This window comes from Thermobia domestica, chromosome 10 (assembly GCF_964235325.1).
Source record: "Thermobia domestica chromosome 10, izTheDome1.hap1.1, whole genome shotgun sequence".
NCBI lineage: Eukaryota > Metazoa > Arthropoda > Insecta > Zygentoma > Lepismatidae > Thermobia > Thermobia domestica.
In genome coordinates this window covers 214,280,315-214,304,888 of record NC_137463.1, presented here as the reverse complement: position 1 = coordinate 214,304,888, position 24,574 = coordinate 214,280,315, and the positions used below count along the sequence as shown (strand labels likewise).

Below are 24,574 nucleotides of genomic sequence, written 5' to 3'. Positions count from 1 at the left end.
AATGTTCTCATAAGATACAATTGTATAATATGTTACTGTTTTAATAAAATCTGATATGCTTATATCATCACAAATTTTGACATTACGGAAAAATAACTGCCATATTCGTGTTCAGCGGGTGCAAATCATTAAGAAACCGACGAAAAACCAACATAAGCACGACCTTGATCAAAATTTGTATACCAGTGATATTTAGAACGCAACCTTTCTTTTAGTTTTTGAATGTGCAAATAAATTATAGATATGCATTAAACCAGGGGTAAAGGCATGGGGGAACGAGGGGGACGTATAGCCCCCACCTCTATAAACTATCACCCCACTTCCTAAAATATTACAATGGGCAAAGATAGGCAAGGGGGACGGTGTGACGTCATGCGTCCCCCTACCTTTTCAGACCCACTTTTACCCCTGCATTAAACAATTATAAAACACAAATACTGAGGTTTTTAACCGTCATTGTCGCTAAAATAAATCAATAACGATTTGAAAATTGGCAAATAGTAACTCTACAACCATTCTTTAAATTCAATTACGTTTACGAGGGGTGGAAATATTGTTGTTTAGAGAAATGTTTAAAAAATGGTGATTACAGTGACGTCGATTTTGAATTCAAAACTGAAAAATGAAATGAAATTAAATTTTTCAGTTTAACGTCCCACGATTATGCGCCTTTGGCTAAGGGAACGACGGTTAAGGCAAGTGAATGATGATGGAAGAATTGGTGGAATGAGAAAGCGGGACGAAACGAGAGTACCCCGAGAAAACTCACGGACACGATATTGTTCACTACAAACTTAACTGCCCGGAGATCGAACCACGGACCCCACGCACCAGAGATAAGAGCTCTACCACTGAGCCACCATTTCGAAACTGAAGATCGCTTGATAAGTTTATTATATAGTATTGCTATAATTAGTAGTATTATATGTGCTTCTACAATTATCACGTGAATAACGTGTATATCATATTATATATATATATATATATATATATATATATATATATATATATATATATATATATATATATACGAGGGCTATCCAGAAAGTAGATTACGTTTTCGTCTGTGTCCGCTAGGGGCGGGGCTAGCGCGGCCATCTTGGGGTCAGAGCGTTGCGCAGCTCAGTCGGCATCTAGCCGTGCTAGTGAGAGGTTCGTGCTGTGCTCCGTTAAGATACTGTGACGGTTTGAAATGTCTGCGTTAATTGAAAATCCCGCGAGCTGCGAGGTGCGTGCAGTAATAAGGTTTCTGACAGCAAAAAACTGTAAACCGATAGAAATCTATCGGCAGCTGTGTGAAGTGTATGGGGACAACATTATCACTGAAGGTGGAGTGCGACAGTGGGTCATAAGATTTAAAAATGGCCGAACCAATGTTCACGACGAAGATCGAAGTGGGAGACCCAGCAAAGTGACTGCCGAACTTGTCGAAAAAGTCGATGTTAAAGTCCGTGAAAATCGAAAGTTCACAATAACGGAACTTTCTTTGAGTTTTCCACAAATTTCGCGAAGTTTGTTGCACGAAATCATCAGCGAAAAGCTTGGTTACCACAAGTTTTGTGCAAGATGGATTCCAAAAATCTTGACAGAGGACCACAAAAATCAGCGAATGGCTGCAGCGTTGCACTTTTTGGACGCCTACAATAAGGATGGTGACTCTTTACTCGATCGCATCGTTACTGGTGACGAAACATGGGTGAAACACGTGAACTGTGAAACGAAATTGCAATCAATGCAGTGGGGGCACACAGGTTCTCCCCAAAAACCCAAGAAATGCATGCAAACAATGTCGGCAAGGAAGATGATGGCGACTGTTTTTTGGGACAGAAAAGGTGTGATTTTGGTGGACTTCCTGGAAAGAGGCACTACAATAAACGCTCAAAGGTATTGCCAAACTCTGCAAAACCTCAGAAGAGCAATTCAAAACAAGCGCAGAGGAATGTTGAGCTCTAAGATCTTGTTGATTCACGACAACGCCCGGCCCCACACGGCAAATGTCACGCGTGAAGTTCTTGAATCTTTTCAGTGGGAGTTGTTTCCTCATCCGCCGTACAGTCCCGACCTGGCACCGAGCGACTTCCACCTATTCCCAGCAATGAAGAAGTGGCTGGCTATGCAGCGTTTTGATGACGACGAACAGCTGCAAGAAGAGGTAACGAAGTGGTTGAAGTCGCAGGCGGCCGAATTTTTCGACGAAGGAATTTCCAAGCTCGTACATCGCTACGATAAATGCCTTAATTTGAATGGTGACTATGTCGAAAAGTAGTATTTGTGTGTGGCTTTCATCTGTATATAATAAAATTTGTTTCCTATACTTTGTTGATTTTTTATTCCAAAACGTAATCTACTTTCTGGATAGCCCTCGTATATATATATATATATATATATATATATATATATATATATATATATATATATATATATATATATTAATATGCGATAATTTTAAAGACGAAAATCGACAGTTTTGTTCTCCGGGGTTGGCAACTCTGCTACATATTGCCTCCTGCGAAATTTTCGAGAACGCTGATATACGATAAAGTAAGCATATTCGTAATATAAATGACTTCCTGGTAATTCATAAAGACCCGTTACAAAGACACCTAACCTTCTAAGGTTTCCATTTTTGGGGTATAAGATGGACCTTGCATCCAGCCAGCTTCATTCCTTATTGAAAGCAGTTGTGCTATGTACTGCGATGGGCTTGAAAAGAAACAAAGAATACATAGTTATGTAAGTGTATTGTGTACGTTGTGCGGAACATCGTTTTACGTCTTTTATTCAAACCGGCAACAAACGACAGCACATAGAGGAAGTAAATATTGGTGATTTGCTTCATTACTCTATTTTCTGCGGTAATAATGTATCTGTATTCCAGAGCCCCTTAAGAAAACATGCAAAATTCTTAATGGATATTTTCAGTTTTGCTCAAATTTCCTACTACCTTCATGTCGGTGATCGTAGGAAGTCAAATATTTGTAGTTAGCGTGTTACCAAATAGAAGTCGAATATCACTTGTGATTATTTGCTTCTTGTACAGAAGCTATCACAAAATTTCATGCACCTGCTGAAAATAAAAATAATAATATAAACTATTCGCATTACAAGTAGGCTAATTGTGAAATCAATTGAAAACTTATTTATATTTACTGTGTGTATAGAACCTCAAAAGAGACGAAAATACCATGGTATACTTTTAAAAGTTTCCTCAAGAGACTAGGGTTATCTGATATTGGAAATAGAAAGGTTGAGTGGGTTTTTACCCAAACTGGAGTTTCCCCATCGTGGGTTTTGCCCGAAATGATTTTCTACTCGTGGTTATTCCCCGAAAGTCACGAGCCCAAATCTAAATCTGAACTCCACGGATCTATCTGAATCGACAACGAAATGAGTGACTGGAAATAGTGATTTTTTTTGTCAAATTGCACCGCTGTCAAGTTGCTCTTTGACTAATTCCATAATCTTTAATTGCAAATATCTCAATGTGTTACTAACAAAGAAAAAGGATGTTATATTTTAAATCTATGTAACTATTGACAATTGATTATTGGAAAACAAAGAAAATATCCCATAGAAGGGAATTGGATATTCAAGTTCTCTTTAAATTTCGTGGACGGCGTTCGACGAATCAGAGATAAGAATTTGTTTACATTTTTCAGTTTTGTTCTTGAGGGCTACAAGGAATTCTTTGTAGACGGAACATTTTACACATGTTCCAGGCACTTCCAGCAAATAGTAAGTGTTTATGTCATTATTGATAGTTCCGGAGCTCAGAGATGGCGTGGTCAAAGAAAACTTGACCCATGATCCACCACCTATCGTGACCCACGACCTACCGTATCCCACGACCCACCGTCCACTGTGATCCACTCCAATCCACCACCCACCGTGACCCACTCCGATTCACCAACCACCATGATTCACTCTGGCCAACCACCCACCAAAATCCATCGTCATCAACTGTGACCCATGATCCACACCTTCCTCTCCACTGATTAAAGAGCTTACACTTGTAATAAAACAAGACTGTAAAATTATCACTAATCGGAGTTTGAATCTCTACGGTCAATTGTTCAAGCATCGCTCTGTTACAATACCGGTGGATCTTCGGGATTGTTACTACTTATCTCAGCTTACCCCGTAAACTATGGATTCGACATTAATCTCGGTCAATTTGAATATTTTACTTTTCACATCCACCGTGTCGATGGGCGCTAAATTTGAACACGAATAGCTTCAATATTGTCACTATTCATCTCAGCGACTCCAAAAGTCATGGATTCGATACTAATCGCAGTCAGTTTGGACATTAAATGTTTCTTCTTCCCCTCATGCCGGTAGGGCTTAACTTGTACTTCTATGAACTAACTATGAATATCAGACAACGAGCTTCATTCTCGGAAAAAGCCATAACTAGTCCCAACCCTGGTAATGTGTAAAGAAAAATTGAGTTTAGTATTGACATTTTTGTATTTTAACATTTGCAGTCATTTACCAAATAGTTTGTGCATTTATATTAGTAGTAATCTATATAGTTAAGCAGTGATCTATATTCATGCTGTACTTTAACCTCAATCCTGGATTCTCGTTAATAATGCAATATTTAAATGCAGTGATGATTAATATTGTGCATTAGAAAGTGTATGAATTTCGTTCTCCTCTGGTTGTTTCTTTTCGAAAAAATAAAATTCTTCTTTCGGGGAAAGCCTACGAAATTAACGTCCAGCCAATCAACACGACAGAGAAACACCACGGAGCTAGTAGAAAAGAAATATATTCCTGTGCTGAAATTACGCGAAAGCTCTTTGTATTAACATTCGAAAATCTGTTACTTCATTATCGATATTCAGAAAACTGCTTTTAGTCTTATAGTGAAGAAAATTAGGAGTCTCGCACATAAAATCTTTCAAACAGTAGAAAGGAATATATTTTCAATAACAATGAAAGTGAATGTACAGGAACTCCTAAACCTATAAATTATATACCTAAATTATATAATTATATACCTAAACTTATAGATCTACCTAAACGTTGAGTAAATGCAATGTGTGCTTATTATATAGGGTCATTTAGGGACATTTTGACACGTTAAGAAACAAATCGACACTACACTGATGGGGCCGCGGTGGCTTAGTGGTAGAGGGTTCACCTCTAGTGCATGAGGTCCCTGGTTCGATCCAAGCTCGCGCCAAGTTAACTTCGTGGTGGACGAACACCGTGTACGTGGATTTCTCGGGGTTATCCCGTTTCCTTCCACTTTCTTCATTCCACTATTTCATTCATTTCTCATCATCACCGTCTCCTTTAGCCTAGCCGGCATGACCGTGGGACGTAAACCCAAAGATTTCATTTCATTTCGACACTACTCTGAAAGTTATGATAAGTTTATTCTGCAAAAGCGATAATACTTGACAATAATCCTTGCCCTAGCTATAAAACAAAATCTTGCCCGTGAATGCAGCACTTGCAAATACAAGAACACATAAACGGAATGGTGCGGATCAGTAGATTTGGGAAGTCTTGCGGGAGAACTCAATACTTATTATGGGAGATGTCGACACTATATATAAGAAATGAAATCCTTCACAGCTTTGGAAACAGTGTCCTTTACAACAAACATAAAACGCAATGAAATACTAAGTGTAAGGTTTCTACTATCTACATATGACTTCCTTGCAAACTTTGCTGCAATTCATTGCAGAGGTTGTTCAGCCTACGTTTGGCCGATTTCGTTCCTTCCCCCTCCCAGGCAGAATGGACTCACCTGACCTGGTTCGTGGCGCTCTGCAGTGTTGTGCAGTGGCTTTCTGGAAACGAAGTTGTTTTTCCGCGCGGACGACAATAACGCACAAAACAGGACCATTGTTGTGTGTTGTGTTAAATTTGTTTCAAAATGTGTGGGTTTCCTCTCTGTGACCAAAATGCCGCCCAAACTAAGCCGGTTTTGGGAAGGCTATGTTGCGGCTCTTTATGACGCCCACTTTAGTGTTTCTGTCATTAGAAAACAGTGCAAGAAGAATGGTTGCAACATCAGTTTAAGTAGAATAAAAAATGTTATTAAAAAGTACAAGGGCAACGCACCTCCACCATTTGGATCACCAACGAAGTTGCCTAGGAAGAGGGAATGCACCAAGGCCACCCCCACCATGCAGAAGAAACTTTGCAAAATGGCAATGCAAGAAATTCCGCCAACACAAAGGTGTATGGCTAATCGTCTTGACGTGTCTTTGGGGACTATGAGCCGGACGTTACACCATCAACTCAAGCTGCAAAAAATTAATGAAAGCTCGCGGCCATCTTCTCACGGATGCCCACGAAAAGGAACGAAAGTGTAACGCCCGGAAGCTGTACCAACGGCATCTGCCAAAACAAAGTTGGATGTACGTCGTAACGCTCGATGAAGCATGGATTTACCTTTCCTACTGCGGCAAACCGAAAGCCATCATGTACCGAGAGAAAGGCGCCAAGAACTTCAGAAGGTGGGTCCGTGTCTGTAAAGAATCCTTCCCACAAGGGCTCATGGTCGTTACTGGCTACTGTTACCGAGGTAAACTGAAGATTCATAGGGTGGCGAAAACTGCAAAATAAATTCGCAGTATTTTCAGGAGCATATCACGCGGCCGATCTACAAGCATGAGATTCCAACAATGTACGGAAATGACGCCAATCTGGTGCGCATTCATATGGACAAGGCCTCATCACATACCTCACGATCGTCCCTCGCATTCTACAGGGAGATGGAGGAGGCAAGTGGTATACAGGTGATATATTTCAATGAGGTACCTGTTAAATCTCCAGATGCAAGTCCTGTGGACTATTGTGAATTTGTATTGCTGAAGCGGGCTTTGGGAAAACGGCGTGTGACAACTGTGGAAGGACTTTGGAAAGCTATGCAAAGGGAATGGGACAAGATTCCCCTCCCAGTTTTTCAGAGAAGCCTATTACAGTGGAAATTACTCTGTCAGGCTATTGTTAGGAACCAAGGTAAACACATCGAGCACTTACGGACCTGGCGCCATGGATTCTTCTAAATTTTTAGGTAAGTCGAAATTGGCCAAATGTAGACTGAACAACCTCTGTACAACTGAGTTGAAATACAATAACACTGAAACTATGTAAGCTCGTAAATAACAAACTTTGTTATCAACCTGTTTTGCAACATATTGCTTTCAATTTTTCACTATTCATAATAATCAATAATCGAAAATCACAATTTAACACAATCATTTTCGGAATCCATATACGAAGAATCCAACAGAGCTTGATTTCTTCCAACTGAAACTGAGTTTCTCATAGTCTTCTTTTTGCCGTAAAGTAAGTTGAAATTGATTTTCAAATTGCGGAAGAAAGATATATTAAGAATTGACAATTTTGAGTACTGTGTAGTGGGAGCATTAGAGGCCTTCTTTAATATATCAGGATCTTTGACACATGTACTGTGCTAATCTGAAACTAAAGGTACTTTACCATTAGGCTTATACCGGAGTAAATGACACAGAAGCTGAGAAAGTGTGTTTGTTATGTAACCTAAACCTATGATGTATAAATTAAGATGAACCAGACGGTAGTCCTTCTGTCTAATGATTTCCTTATAACAAAGGAACTACATGTCGAAAACTCCCTACAATCACTGTTGATTTATCCCCTAAATGCATTGATCAACAAAAGCTGGCACGAGTTGTTACTGTAACAAGCAATGTGTGTCAGCTTAACACACACGCATGCAGATGGTATACTCTTGTCAACATATATTCCCGATATACCTTAGTTTTTGACTTACTGAAACTTATAACATGGATATTTTTTCTTAAAACTCTATGTACCTATTTTAGAGGCTTCTGCTTCCTTTGCAAGAGGCAAAATTCACTCCTCTGCATATGTAACTTGTCACTGAGAACCAACACTAACCTTCCACGTATTGAAGGTTTCTTTTCGCGTGCATGTACGATCACTAGCTTTGCCAGACCTTAAAAATGTCGAGATCTCCCTGAATGACCCTAATAATTTGCTAAATATTATGATTTTTTTTCTGAAATCGATAAATCCATTATTGGCTCGTATATTCCTCAAAATGTACAGTAACAGAAATTAATATATGTTATGAGATATTTTTTTTTATAAATTCCACGCGATATATTATGCTTTTATGAAATAAAGAAGTTAGCTCATGCCATATTAGAGAATAAATAAAATTGCTATTGAAATGTCAACTATTAAAAGTAAATTGCTATATTCATACATCAGTTTATGATTCCTTGGTTTGTTATTGATAAGAAATCAAGAATTTGAAGTAAATTTAAACATGGTTTCTGGCCAATTCCAATAAATTAAACTTAGTGCGTCCATATGTACTAGAGTGAGGACCGTTAAGTCAAGCATCATTATCAATAGGGGACTTCAGCACTATTTATAACTTGTAAGAGATAGAAAGATTTTAAACAGTGCTACCAGAACAAAAAGTGTTAATTTATTTTATGATGCTTTTTGTACCTTGATACATAATAACCACGAAGAATCATTGTGAGCTGATTTGTTTTCCTCATTCATCATTATTTCTTTTGTCTTCTCATGAAATTATTTAATATATTGCGTCGCGCACATGTACGCGAAAATTAGATAATATGAGAACATAAAGTTAATGTTTCTTTAGCTTTATTCATTATGCTATTGATATAGTTATGTTATTGATATAGTTTAATTTGAATCGGTATTGTGCAATTGTTGTTTTACTTGTTATATTTCTGGGGACTACTGGCACTTTAAGCCCGCCACGTATGAGGCATGACTCTTCTCGGCGAACAAACTATCCGGGGAAGGGGGCAAGGAAGGAAGAGGCCTGGGACCTTATGTTCGGTACCATCCTGGCATTAGCCTACGTGAACGAGGAAAACTCAGGAAAAACCTCATTCAGAGTGGATGGCGTGAAAAGTTTATTACACTTTATCGACCGAGTGTCTCCATCAGAAATCGAATCTGGGACTGATCGCATCAAAGGCGAAGTCGTTAGCGACTACGCTACGCGAAATCACGTGTACAATTTTAAATTATTTTTAAGATTAGTGATTCATAAGATTTGGGATTCCTAATGTACCGTATTTACACATACTTCATCTGCCATCGAATCTAATGTACACCCCAAATTTTAAAATCTCTCCTTGGAATTGGACCGGAAATATTTAATAAAAATATTTTAATAATAAATAATAACGTGTTAAATTCAGCAGATATTAATGCACAGCAGTGCGAGAAGGACTAAATTACCAACCCTTCATCGAAGTATGGAATGTGAAATACGTTTTTCAATTTAAATATCTTTGCTGTTCTTTCGAATGAAATGGATAAATTAAGTTTGTACTTCGGTATCGTTTGTTCCGGTGTATTCCAGGCCAGTATGTGTAATTACATCTATATAATTATTTACTATATATTATGGGCAGAACATGAAATTTCAGATCTGAATCTAGTAGCCAGATCAGAGAGCTTGGTCGCCATTTTCTTCTCTCACACATGCAATTTATGCAAATGTTTATTCCAAGCTAAAACATCTATTCGGCAATGGTGACCTGGCGACCAATTTTATACATAATCGTAAATGTTTTGACTTTAAATCAGCTAGGCGCCAGACTCGTATTTCCAGTCGCCATGACGACCTGGCGCCCAGGAATTTCGAGGCGTATATGTTTCAACAGAATTGTTCTCTCGGCCTTCTGCATGAAAAAAAGGCAAAGGATAAAATATATTATTTTCAAGTAATTTTAATTAACAAATAACTTTATAGAAGAGGTTTGTCTGGATGTTAAGCATTATTTGCCAATTCTATTTTTTGCCGACCCTAACCGAGTAGTTCTCTCGGCAGGTCCGTTCCAGGGGGTCTAGGGAGCCGGGCCCCCTAAATTTTTACTGCCTCCCTCTAAAATTTTCATAATAGGCTTGCAAATGAACTATAATATGGGATGAACTATAATATTTTTGGATCGGGTCCCCCCTAACTTTCACCGGCCCCCCTACATTTTCGAGCTGGCTACGGGCCTGTCTCTCGGTCAATGTGTACATCACTTTCCGATACTTATTGCGCCGCTCTTTCAGCCGCAAGTCAAAAAGAACAATTTGTATAATGTACAATTCAAGTTAGCATAACTTACCTCCTTCACATTCCGCTTGGCAGTCTTCAAGTGTGTCAAACAGATTAGCTGTTCCTCCACATCCTCCATATATGTACCGTTTACATTGTCCTGCTGCAGAGTCATAAGTGAATTTTGGGATGAAAGCCAGGCAGGTAATAAGAGACCTCTGAGGCGGAAGACTACATACTGAGCTTTGTCCTTCAAAATAAATAAAAAATAATAAGATTAGCCACAAATAAGCACCAAGAACAGACTTGTTCCAGTCAAAGCTGTTCTTTACTATATAAAGTACATTTGAGATCGATGTTTGCTAGCAGTGACGACACTAGCTTTAATTTCTTGAGGGTGTAGCAAGCAGGGGCAGTTATATATATTTTTTATCCCGAAAATAATACTTTTATATTACTTCAAATTACAATTCAAGATACGCTGGTAGGAGCAGGTCAGGCATTTTGGGAACACTTACCCTCCTTGCTCATTCTAACGTCGTCACTGTTTGCTCACATTATTTTTATTGATTCGAAAAAAAAAAAAAACCTGATTAGCGGCAATGGAAAAGTCATTTTACATGTCCTAGGTCTAAAAATATATAAGAATATCGGAAACGACTATTCCTAAATTAGTTTGTATGGATCTTGAAACAAAAGGCACAACACGTGTTCTACTCTTAAGACTCAAAATATATCAAATGCATAACTTCCAGCATTATTTTTCTTTGAGTCTCAAACCCAAGATTGTAGTAAGGAAAAGGGGATCCACATATGTAATCTGTCTTTCTCACTTACGACTATTACGAATAAGCATTCAACTGATATGTAAGGAATGTTATACTATGAAATATTCCAGGAGACAATATTTTGAGTGCTCTTTGTATTTCAATTCAAAATATGAAAATATTAAAAGTTAAAATAGGCCTACTGATGGTTTTCTTTTAGATTCGGTTCGGAAATGTGAAGAAATAATAATAATAATAATAATAATAATAATAATAATAATAATAATAAGTAGTAGTAGTAGTAGTAGTAGTAGTAGTAGTAGTAGTAGTAGTAGTAGTAGTAGTAAGTAAGTAAGTAAGTAAGTAACTAAGTCTATACTTTGAAGCGAATGCAGTATCAGTAAACCGTCTTCGTTCATAAATGTATTGATGTACAGAAGAAGAAACTGTGGTACAGAAGTTTGGTAAGAATCAAGGTTTAAAGCTCCATATTTAAATACAATATGGTAATGTATGGTAGAGAAGTAGTACTGGCTTTCCTTTTCCCTCGCCTTTTATTATAAAAAGCTGTACACAGGTTTACATACATAGTACTAGAAATAAGTAGATGTCTTTATTAATAATCCTTTGTCTTGGGTTTGGACCTTCTGCCCAGAGCAGCGCCGAGGTCTTATGGTTGTTAATTACATGTAGGAGTCTCCTGTCCATAGCAGCGCGAAGACAGAAAGGAAACTCTTGCCCAGAGCAGCGCAGAGGTGGAATGGAGTCTCCTGCTGAATCCAGCATAAAGACGGAAAGGAACCTCTTGCCCAGAGCAGCCCAGAGGTGGAATGGAGTCTTCTACTGAATCCAGCATGAAGACAGAATGGAACCTCTTGCCCAGAGCAGCGCAGAGGTGGAATGGAGTCTCCTGCTGAATCCAGCATGAAGACAGAAAGGAACCTCTTGCCCAGAGCAGCGCAGAGGTGGAATGGAGTCTCCTGCTGAATCCAGCATGAAGACGGAAAGGAACCTCCTGTCCAGAGCAGCGTGTAAGTAGGATGGTGTCTTCTGCCCAGTCCAGAGCGCAAAGACGTAAAGGAACTCTTGCACAAGCAGCTCAAAAGATGGGTTAATATCTCCTGGCGTGGAGACAGCTAAGGTTAGGGAATCTGTCCTGCCCAGAACAGTTTTGCGAGAAAGGTAGGAATTGATCACCTAGAACTGGTATATTCTGTCCCTTGACGTGCTCTTTTATAGCCGATTTTGATACAGAGTCTGTGAGGGATTGTAGGAGTCTCTTCATAACTCTTCGTGTCCTCCTCGTATTTCTTCGTAAGATGGCATCTGTCAGCTGCTTGTGATCCTTGTGGTGAAGTACATGTTTATAAATGTAAGGGGATATTGCGCCCCCTTGTAGGGAAAAATAATCTGAAAGATTACTTTTAAAATGGAAAGCACTCACTAAAAATACTGGTAACACTAGTTGTATGATACTGAAAGCACTGATAATACACGAAGTGATGAGGTGATACTGTATAGAAGGTTGTGATGATTGAAAAGGTAAATTCGTAACTTGGGGTCTTTGCATGGAGGAAATGGGTGTTTGTACGAGAGTAATAGATTGTTGAACGGGAGTAATGGCTTGATGTGATTGCAAAGGGATAAAAAATTATAAGTTTTACTTGGTAATTGTGTTGGAGTAAGGGAGGGTTGGCCGTACAAGGAATGTATAGCTTGAGATATTTCTACGTAATTTTGTTTCCTCATCAAATCCTGTACAGCTTCTAACGAGTGGAGGCGAGTTTGTAAAGCCTGTGTATTCTGGAGTGATTTCCAGAGCAATTTTTTTGCAATATATATATATATATATAAGAAGATTAAGGAAGCTTGAGAAATACGGATGCGTATATATATATATATATATATATATATATATATATATATATATATATATATATATATATACGCATCCGTATTTCTCAAGCTTCCTTAATCTTCTGTACTTCTGTAGCCTCTGGCATGATTTATCGAATTGCTCGTAGTTTTCTTAGGAAATATGCATCAACTGCCTCGTCCTCCCCTTGCTGGTCTGGTCTGAAATTATCTGAAAACACTATTTGGGACCTCAGGAACACATTATGATTAAATTTCAACCGAAAAACGCGTTTTTTTTTTCTTTATGGCAACATGAAACATAACTTCATAAGAAAATGGAAAATATGGAAAACCGCAAAATATTGAAATATTGAAAAATCCAAATATCGCCGAATCCAAAGTTATCGATATATTATTGGTACCTTTTATCGACTTTTATATTTCGATCTTTGAAAAAAGTGAGTGAAATATCGCACAACATTAGAAAATCGTTCTTTAAATAGAAGTTTAAACTAACCACATATACACAATAAATAAATCTAATTTCAAAATATAATGCAGTGTTTCATCCTATCCTTGAAGGCATTTGTAAAAGTTGCATTTTGCGTTGTGACATTTAATACAGTATGTCAGCGTTTCCCAACCGGTGTGCCGCGGCACACTGGTGTGCCGCGAATGGACCGCTGGTGTGCCGCGAGGAAATCGAAACAAAATTATTAATTCTATAGCAACCAAATTGCAAGACAGGAAAAAATGTATAATTTTGTTTTCACATTACTATGAATTTCTACCATGGAAAAAAATACTGTAATTGTAATACTCGTACACATTTCCACGGTTAGCTGCTATGTTACGCTTCAATTGAGAGTCATACTAAGACCGAGAAATGGAAGCACTTGTACGATACGCGTCAAGTGAACGTTCATAGAACACTCATTCGCACGTGAATGACAGAACAACACTTTGTTCAACAGCTGTGTTTTGACTTCGACACATCGCAAGCTGTGTGATTGCAATAATATGCACCGGTTTTGGTTAAAACAGTAAAGTTAAAAGTACAGGACATTTGTTTGTTCGTTTGTTATTTAGTGATCTTCGTTTTTAGTGAAAAGTTGGATACAGTTTTCGAAAAAGAAAGCGTATTTTTTAGAATCTGAGTCCTATATTTCATTGCAATTGTTTTCTATTTTAAAATTAGAATAAAAAATAAGCATAATGAATTAACATAGGGGAAAACCAGTGATCGAGCTTTCATCTCTGTGAGAAGGAGATCAGTAATCACAGAAAAAAAAAATACCGTGGTATTTTATATTTGCAAATAATAATAATATCTATGTGTGCCGCGAGAATTCAAGTTACACCCGTAGTGTGCCGCAAGTTGAAAAAGATTGGGAATCGCTGCAGTATGTGATGAAGGGAATGAAATATGGATTTTTGCAAGTGTTTCCCACAACTGACGACATAATGTTCCAAGATGACCTACACAGTTTGTGGGTTTGTTTGTGCGATACAATACGTATTTTCCTCATTCATATTTTAACATGGAATATACAAACAAACGCTTTTTCTCCTTGCACCTATTCTATATTCAGAAAATCTGCTGACTCATTGTGCGAAGCCCAACACCAATCGTTACGTAACGAAAGAGGAAAAGATTTATGTATGTCATGGCTATGTAAAAAAAATCGTTCAAGACCACTGAAGGTCACAGTCAGTCTTAATCCTGCCTCAAAAAGGATTTATACGAATTTCAAGCGATCAATTCATTTCAGATCATGAACATATGAAATGTCCATGTTTTGGCACCGTACGATACTTGTTCCTACATTGGAAATACTCCTAAAAGCATACTCTATTATTATTATTATTATTATTATTATTATTATTATTATTATTATTATTATTATTATTATTATTATTATTATTATTATTATTATTATTATTATTAAGAGCCCTTAGTATCCCAGAGGTAAAGGTATGCGCAGATATAAAATATCGCATCCAAATCTGTATTATGTTTGCATTGTTTTTATCTAAATCCACATCTGCATCGAGAATAACATCGAGGTCCAAATTGTGGAAACACCCAAATAAACGGCAGAATTTTAAAAGAATTGCAAAAGTAACCCTATAGGTGACAGAAAAAGTGTTAGGACGTGACGTCAATCGCCGCCATCTTGAAATTTGCCATTTTGAATTCATTTTCATTTTCTTAAATGGAAACCATGTGTTATGATACCTTGTTCTCATCTGAAATTTCCTGGGGGGACGATGGCTCAGTGCTAGAGCGCTTATCTCTGGTCTGTGGGGTCCCTGGTTCTATCCCTCGTCAAGTAAGTTTGTGATGAACACTATTGTGTCCGTGGGTTTTCTCGGTTTACTCTCGTTTCCTCCCACTTTCTCATTCCACCAATTATTCCATCTTCATTCTAACTAACTAACTAACTCTATGGCTTATGGAACCCGGAGGTTCAATGCCGCGTTCACAAAAGCTCTCCACTAACTTCTATCCTCAGCCAATTGGATCCAGTTTCTACTTCGTATTCCTATCTCTGCGAGATCCATCTTAATATTGAACTCTCATCTGCGCCTAGGTCTTCCTAATGGTCGTTTACCGATTGGTCTTCCATTCAAGACTTTGAAAGCGTTTCTACTTTCTTCCATCCTGGCTACATGACCTGCTCACCTAAGCCTCCTAGACCTAGCAATGTTGGGTAAACCGTATAAATTATGTAGTTCCTCGTTATGAAGTTTCCGCCATTCCCCATTCCCGTTCCTTTTGGGTCCGAATATTCTTCTCAGGATTTTGTTCTCAAATACTTTCAGTCTATGGTTCTTCCCTCAGTGTAAGCGACCATGTTTCGCATCCATATAGAACAACAGGCATGATTATCGATTTATATATTATAAGCTTTAAATTCCTCGACAGAATTCGCGACAACAAGAGATTTTGAACCAAATAGTAACACGAATTCCCTGCTTTTAGTCGACATTTAATTTTCTCGTGGATATGATTTTCCTCTGTTAATATTGATCCTAGATATTTGAAACAATTCACTTTATCAAAAGTATTATTTAATATTTTAATCTATAATTTGCTGTATTACGGTCCCGACGCACTTCCATGTATTTAGTTTTCTCTGCATTTACTTCTAAAGCCATATCCCTGCAAGCGTTTAATAATTCATCATCATTCACTTGCTTTAATCCTCCATCTGTCTTAGCCTAAAGGGCATATTCGTGGGACGTTAAACTGAAAGATTTCACCTGAAATTTTCTCAGAAATTCAATGCTGTGTTTATTTTTGCTTTAACATTTACCATAATGAAGTTATGGCTGCTTTTGGTTTTCACAGAGTCAGTCACATACCATACTTTTCTCGCGATTAAAGAATGTGTTTGATATGTTGTCTATTCGTTGAATTGTCAGTCATTTTTCTTTTGTTTCATTCACCCAAAATCTTGCTCAAAGTGCTTTCAGGAATGCTTACACGCGTTTGTTATATTATAGATTCCTTTAGGTGGTCAATATCCTGAAGTTTCACTGAATACAAGATGGACTTGGGATATCTTCAAAGTTAAAAATCTAGGAGAGTGAGGTCAGGGAAACATGGTGGCCATTACACAGCACTCCATTTACCGATCCACGAGTTTGGAAACTGCACATCCAAATATTCACGAATATAATTTCCATAATGCGTTGGGGCACTATCGTGTTGGTAGAAGACAGGGAATATCCCATCTTCAGATACTAGAGATGGCAAGATATCTTCTTCCAACATTCGACGATACTCGGTTGCTGTTAAGGTGTCATTGATAAACAAAGGACCCACAACACGAGTCCCCTAACACTATACCACACCATCACTTTTTCAAGAATGCCAGCAGATGCTCACACCAATGGAAATTGGTGTCCGACTAGTAGTGAACAGTATTTATTCACATCACCAGAAATATCAAAGTTGGCCTCGTGTGGAGACGCGATTTGCACTATATGGCAACGTCGCAAATAAAGAACCACATGTAAGATATACCAATTCATCAAATAGTTACACCGATTCTTTCAGATGGCAATTAAAGTCGATAGACGTAGACGCTAGCACACTACTTATAAGTGTAACAATCGATGTAACTGCTTGATGGATTCGTAGAGCAATGCTAATGATTCCAAATTAATATGCAACGTTGCCACGTAGTGAAATTTTGATTCCGCATAGCGATTAGAGGTCTACACGGGCTCAGGCCGAGTCCGCGGGCTTAAGGGCATAGCTGCACATCATAAGCTCGACGGAACTAAAACTGGGCTTTGCAGAATATTTACAGCAATAAATCATTAATGGTGTTGAATACCGTACCTATGCCATCTTTGGTTCTCAGCCAATTGCTTTATGTGGGAAAACATTCTTCTCATTTCTTTGAATTACACTAGGGTTTTAATGGCTCGATTTTACAGATTTAATCTTCAAATCTACTTAAATGGTTCTAGCTTTGTGAAATTAAACGAAAGTATTCGTATAATTTTAAATCTACTTATAGGTCTAATACAAAAACATCTCACTCTGTGACGTAACTAATCAGTGATGTAACTAGGCTAGTTGTAGCCTTAGCGCCCCCCCCCCCGGACCAACCAAATCGTAACCTTCCCGACTACACCTGATATTGATATCGCACAGTAATTTTTTTTATCCCATTTTTCTTCAAGTAGCAAAGTTTGATTTCAATATTGCAGTACATAATGTAATTTTTAATACAAGATACCAAACTTAGTATTTGATTGCCAAATCATCTCAGAATGGCATGCTTGACATATTCTTATAATCTTATCATAATAATTGCAAATCACAATGTTTTAGGAATTATATCGGGATGTGCATATATATGTTGAATGAGCCAGCAGTCTGTTGCTTTAAAATAAAAATATTTAATTATAACAGTCAAGCTGTCTTCTCGAGTATTATATTCGGACATTTTGCAAATTTCTTAAGCCGATGTAAGTTAAATGAAAACACAAAAAGCTGGGACTAAAATTTAACTTTCCGGGCTCTTGGCTGGCTTTTACAATGTTCTCAAAAGATAGCTATGAATCTAACTTACGCTCTATGGATATGACCTAAGATTGAGAGTTCTTGTTCTGTTAAGTTTCTGAGATAATTTTTCTATGATCTTTAATTTGTTGAAACTTCTTTCCTTGCCTTATAATGAAAATAAATATTTGCTCAGTTTTGCGCCCCCCAATCCGGCGCAAGCCCCGTTTGCCCCCCTTAGCTACGTCACTGTTCCTAATAGATACGAGTAATCGCCGCTCTGCTAAGTTCCCTGCCTCAGTGATGCCAACCCGTGTGGAAAATCCAATTTCGTGGGACTTTTATATATTAATTTTTCGGAAAAAGGAATTTTCATCGAAATTGTCAACATGTATGGTATTATTCATATATATAAAAATCCACGCAAACAAACTTCTCTAGGGGAAAGAATAGACATAATGAGTGATCAATAGGCATAAAATCAATGTTAATTGTAAAATTTTAATCAGATTTCTTACAGTAATAAAAGTTTACATTACTGAGGAAATTGTTTGTTGAAGTGCGTGACAACAAAGTTAGTCTACTTAAAAATTAACCGATAATGAACGAACACACTAATATCTTTTCTCTGCTATTTTAAGATAGAAGAAAAGAAAATGCTGAACGAATGAATTAAAGAAATATCAAATAAGAGGTAATCAATTTTCAAAATGTTCCACGCAAAATGTACGCAGAACAGAGTTTTTATAGCATTATCAAACTCAGTATGAGGTGATGGCACAAAGAAGTAATGAAGACACAGCAATTCTGAGAACGAAGCATACTTGTTTTTGATTAACGAAACACTTATACACAAACTTGATGCGTAGAAGACCGAATACTTTCATTGCCATCTTATGTTATTATTATTAATTATATTTTGTAATTAGTATAGCATGGGAAATTCAGTACCAAAAAATTAGACTTTTTGACTTTCGACATGGGATTTTATAATTTTTCAGGTTGGCATCACTGCGTTGCCTGTCTGCCTTTATTTCAACATGGATGGTGATGTTACTGAATATGAAGTGCTGTGTGTTTATTATTAAGATAAGGGCCGTATTAAATGTAAACACCGTTTTAATTACTTATATAAAATTCATTAATATTTGTTCCATGTCAAGCACAATCGTATAATTTAACTAAGCAATATGACCACAGTATATAAACTACAGACAGTTGTTACTGTTTACCTTTAGAACAATGCAACATGTGACAAGCTTTACGATCCAACCTACATGAAGCACATTACCATGAAGAAGACGTAACTTTATTTAGATTTGAGCTTTAATATTTGTGTAATTGAAAGCTATAATAGTTGGGTAAACTAATAATAATAATAATAATAATAATAATAATAATAATAATAATAATAATAATAATAATAATAATAATAATAATAATAATAATAATAATAATAATAATAAATGTAAACAGGCTTGCCAACCATACGATAATTAAGCCGTAATGCTATATACAATAATCCCTTGTGATAAAGGTGAATATACGAAGGGGCGCCCGAAGAAAATTTTCTAGGGGGGCCATCTCCATGGTTGCTATATTAAGTCTGGTATTTAATATACGTGGTTTGCTATATTACGTATACATTTTCTTGAGCCAGTGAGGCCCTCCTTCTGGCGCCCATAAATATACGATAATTTTAGAACACACTTCTTGCAGGTTTTGAATGTGCAAATAAATTGTAGATCTGTATTAAATAATTATAAAACACATATAGTGAGGTTTTTAAGTCATTCTCGCTAAACTAAATTAATAACGACTTGAGAATTATCAAATGGCAATCCTGCAGCTATTCTTTAAATTAAATTACATTTATGAGGGGATAAAGATTGTTGTTGCTCATAGTGTTAAGCTGGATCACTAGTCATCTTTAGAGTAAAACTTTCTCACTAGATGGCAGAGCACATCGCGATACATGTGATGTTGCCATATGAGTTACGGATAGAAAAGTGTTTAGACACGATCGCATTTTATACATGATTTACAACAAAGAGAAATGAGAGCTTGTATTTCCATTTTACTCAATACTGCCTGCTTTAAAATATGAATTAATTGTATACTTTGATCAAAGGTGTTTTAACTCATGAAACGTTATGCATATCTCGTACATTCCTTTAATATAATTAACAACTGAAAAATTTTAGCATTCACTTTGATACTTACAAAAATATCATACTCACTCGCAATTTACAACTATCATAAAAAAGTATTCATTGTACCCTTCTTAAACAGGTTAGTTGCTTGTATTGAGATAAAAGAGGTGAAAACATGTTTAAATAAACTATATACTGATATAAAAGTAACAGAAAAGTAGCATCATTTGGGACATCAGAGGGGGGAGGGGAACTCTCCCCTTGAGTTTGAGAAATGTATACACTTTAATCAATAATATACTAATGGAAAACATGAAAACCTACTTAAATTAGAGATTTTTGCCCCTCCCCCCGAAACCAAAATCTGAAATGACGCTACCGAAACAGAATTGCTTTAATATTAATGAAATATGTTTTTCTTTTGTTTAAATAGTCATTCAGCAACAGAATTCTATATTCATTGTTCGCCAATGTTCATTGTATCTATACATAATTGAGCTATATAACCGTAAGTTTAGTGCCTCCATTGTCACATAAGCACTCACAAACAAACAAGCAATCAGCATCTTTGTCAGTGAATTTAAAATTATCTGAGAGCGTTGTTGTTTAGTTTCCTTGTTGCAGGATGAATGTCCAGAGAGCGAGCAGAATTTACTCACCGTTGTTTTACTGTCTATAAACACTTCGCTTGACTGATTTCACGACCGTTCAACATCGTGCAAACTTGTAAAGGTTAAGACTGAAAAGTGGACTTTGTGTAACAATATTGCATTACACCATCAAACAAAGAATAGAAGAGTGGATTTATTACAGAGCTAATGTACTTGATCGAAATATAATATTCTGGTACTATAGAAATTATGGCACATTAAATAATATCAACTTTTTAAAAGTTTACAGGTAGTATGTGAATGAGGTGTTAAAACAACACAAATGGACTACCACTTTAGGGTGTTACTTGTGTGTTAATTCAACACCAAGCACATCACCTTCCGAGCATATCAGAAATATCTCGTTACTGGCTGTGAGTATTTGTATTAGTTTTTATTGTTTTGTATGAACAAAGTTTTGCGCAATATATTTGGCATTTATGCCAAATAACGAACAACATTCTATGTAATCGGTCACAGTAATGTTGTTGTAAACCTTTGATTCGTCTGACAACAGTTACAAGCATAGCAGTGCTGCCATTTATTTTCCTTGTCTGTTACTCTTATATCTTAGCACGTAAGAATAGAAGATGGCAGAACTTTTACTCATGTAATTATTATCAGACAATTTACAAGTTTATAAAACTATTATTGTGACCGCTTACAGAAAACACGTAACGTAACCCAAACTTGAATAGTTTTTTTTTTTTTATGCGAAACAGAATCATGTCGGCTAAGTCCAAACCGAATGTGAAATGCCCGCTGTGGAGTAATCACAGAACCATCATAACGAATATACTCGTCCACAACAAACTCAGGATGCTCACCGCTCACCAATTGCGAGTACTGAAAATGGCAGGTATGGCTATTGATTGATGTGTCTCAATAAAATCGTTCGATACCCCTTCCGATGCCGCATCCCCACCACAATTCGCATAGTACCCTCTCCAAATACAGCAGGTCCTTTGCCGGACCCTGTACAAGGAAAAATCTACATGTTTCGATGTAAATAATTTCATTTCTTGAAAATCTTCAAGCTTTTATCTAAATAAGAGCAATTCAAGCACTACTAGTGTGCTCCTTCAGCTTATCTGAAAAGTGCCAAGAACAAAAAAAAAAAAAAAAAAAAAAAAAAAGTGTTTCTACTGCACAAAATTCAAAGTTCTATAGTTACTAAAGACGTGCGTGAAATTTAAATTGCAAGATTTGACACAAACAATCAAACAAACAAGAAAGTAAACTAAGAAAAGCATTATAAAAGCAAATCACAGAACATACTAAATGAGGCTTGAGGCAACACATAACTCCACAGTACTTAACGAAAAACGTATGTATATTCCATCCATTTCCGTCGTCTTCATTCAAGGTAAAAGCCAAATATAAGCAAAGACATAATTGCCAAATATAAGACCTTTGAATTTGTGATTTACACGTGTGAAAAGTTAATTTTCATTACATATTTTGCCTTGTGTTTATGAAAGTTCACTTTCTCTCCCTGGAATTTTATTTTTCAGGGAAAACTCTGCAAGGTCAGAATTTTCCTTCAAACTATGATGTTACATGCAGTAGCGTAGCGTGGTATTCCGAAATGGGGATGCCAAAGTTAGTCACTTGTCTGATATAATACAATACAATGCAATACATGTTCAATGTGTATTCTCCTTAACAAGTGAAAAGATTCACTATGGAGCAAATGTTGTTTCGATGACTCATGTTTTATAGCTTTCTTCATGAAATTACCCAAATCAGAAATACCGTTTGAACACCACTCCGACTCCTTTGCCCCAAACATAATGCAGACGAAACATAACATTTTATTCCCTACAGAACACCCAGAAAACCAAGAAAACCTATCATCATACCACGAAGACTGAAATATTCGCGACTGATTGCTAGTTGTCGTTTTTATGGAAAGCTTTGGGGTAGGTCATATCCCTTTCAGAGAGCAGCGCTGCTCGTAAGTCAACCGAGATATGGTAGTTGTTAACAAAAAATCAATTAAATTTGTGTCTGGTACTGTTGTCGTGGTCATCATTTGCTAAAAGTTAGTAAGGTACTATACCTTGTAGCAGCCGAACACTTTCCACAGCTTTGTCTCTTAATTATAAATGCAATTTTCTTCATACTACAGTAAAACAATAAAACAAATATTCATTTCAAATTTACAACGCAAAAGAAACTTTATACCGCCAATTTTTCTTGACCACCAACGATCAATGTTGCTAATCAAAAGCATAAATTTAGTACAGAACGCAAGGGCATAGCCAGGGAGAGGTGAGCCAATAATTTATCACAAGAAAGAATTGTAAAGTCATGTTCATTAAATAACTTGCAGAAGCTTTATATTTAGCACGGCATAATTTGCAACCATCCAATACGATTACAAAACACAAATAGAAGATTAACAGGCTGAGTCTGCTCATTAAGACCCGCAACCAGCCATTAAAATTTAGGAAAGAGGCACAAATATGCTAGGGGGTCCAATCGTCACAATTCTGGATCTCTTTTATCAACAACTACTCTTAATAATTAGGAGGCCAAAACATTTAGGGGGCCAGGCTCCTCTAATTGCACGCCTGGTGGGGCATACAGAAGCAAATGCGTAGATTACATTAGACGCCAATAAGCAATTGTCTCAGCTCCTTTTCCGCCACTAGAATTGTGACGATAAAAATCGGCTCCACTTTTGTATGAATATTGTTTTCAGTATAATTCCCTTTATTTCTCTCTCGTGGGCAGCTTCTTTCTCCGCATACCATACTTCAATCTCGTTTTTTTTTAATGTCACCCCTAGAAATTTGTTATCTTGGGTCCGGACCTCAGGTGCCCGTTCGTGAATATAGGCCTAAGTGTGTATATCATTTGAAGATACAAATAGAAAGCACTTAAAGCAATTCTGGGGGCCTATTTCTGTGTATTTACTTCATTGTCAGATATCCAGATACGGAAGAGCCCAAGTAAACTTTGTGAAGGGCGGAGGGTGGCCTACCAGATCGGTGACCGTGATTCTACAGAATGCGTTATAGTTATGCTTGTGTATGTAAGTCCTCTCAAAGAGTGTCTGGCTACACCCTGGGACATGATATGTATTTATGATGTAGATTATTAGTTTGTCTTTAATTACGATGCATTTAATTACGATTAAAGCATAACTATTTTTATACTATCACTTAAGCGACATGCTTCATAATGGCTTTGAACTAACTATTTACGTTTTGTTCTATTCCTTGACAGCGCTCGTACGTTCTACACAGAAACCATAGCTTAGTTCAAAATATATAGAATTGGCAGTACTTGAGCATACACCAGCATATATCTAAAGCAAATGTTGGGTTGCAAGAGATGACGGGGAGTAGGAAAAGAAGTAGTTGGGCATGCGCATTCGACAGAAAGCAGACGAAAACCCCGATGCTTGCAGTAGGCCTGGATGCCCAAGGTAGAGACCTGCACGGGCCGGGCCCAGCCCGAGGCCCGAAGCCCGGCCCGACTCTGTTATTTCTTTGGGCCGGGCCGGGCTTGGGCGGGCCGACACTGTTATTTCTTTGGGCCGGGCCGGGCTTGGGCTGGCCGACACTGATTTCTTTTCAGGTCGGGCCGGGCTGGGACCGATCAATTGCAGTTCTTTAATAATTATTGACTTTCGTTAAACGATAATTTGAATAAAGCCAAACGTTGAAGAAGTGTGTGTGTGAAATGTTACAAAGAATGCAATAACTATTTACAGTTTGTGTTGCTTAGCGGCTCCTCTTCACCATAGAGGATTGCAGGCATTATGCGGTAAATTGAGCTCTAACCTTGACCTTCACTGAACTCAAAATATAACAAGAAGGGGTGGGAATATTTTGCTTGTCGCTAAACAATATTGCCATCTTCACTTTGTTAAAATCAATTAAATTAGATGTTGGGATTGGAGTTTTTGTTCTCTCGAAGACAGGCAAAGTTCTAGGAGGCAATGGTACCATTCGGGAGGCAAGCGTTGGGTTGTGAACCAGAGTTTAGAAAATGTTTCTGAAGGTTAGGTCAAATTTAGTATTAAATTTTGAGAAAGATTG

General features: G+C 37.2%; 1 protein-coding gene across 1 annotated transcript in view; it reads right to left on the bottom strand.

Moving 5' to 3' along the window:
* The window catches only part of LOC145662983 (uncharacterized), an 89,033-nt gene that overhangs the window by 39,138 nt on the left and 25,321 nt on the right, over positions 1–24,574 (bottom strand). The window contains exon 2 of the mRNA XM_081729078.1: positions 10,143–10,322. Coding sequence (XP_081585204.1) covers positions 10,143–10,322 — 180 coding nt within the window. The remainder of the gene's footprint in view (positions 1–10,142; positions 10,323–24,574) is intronic.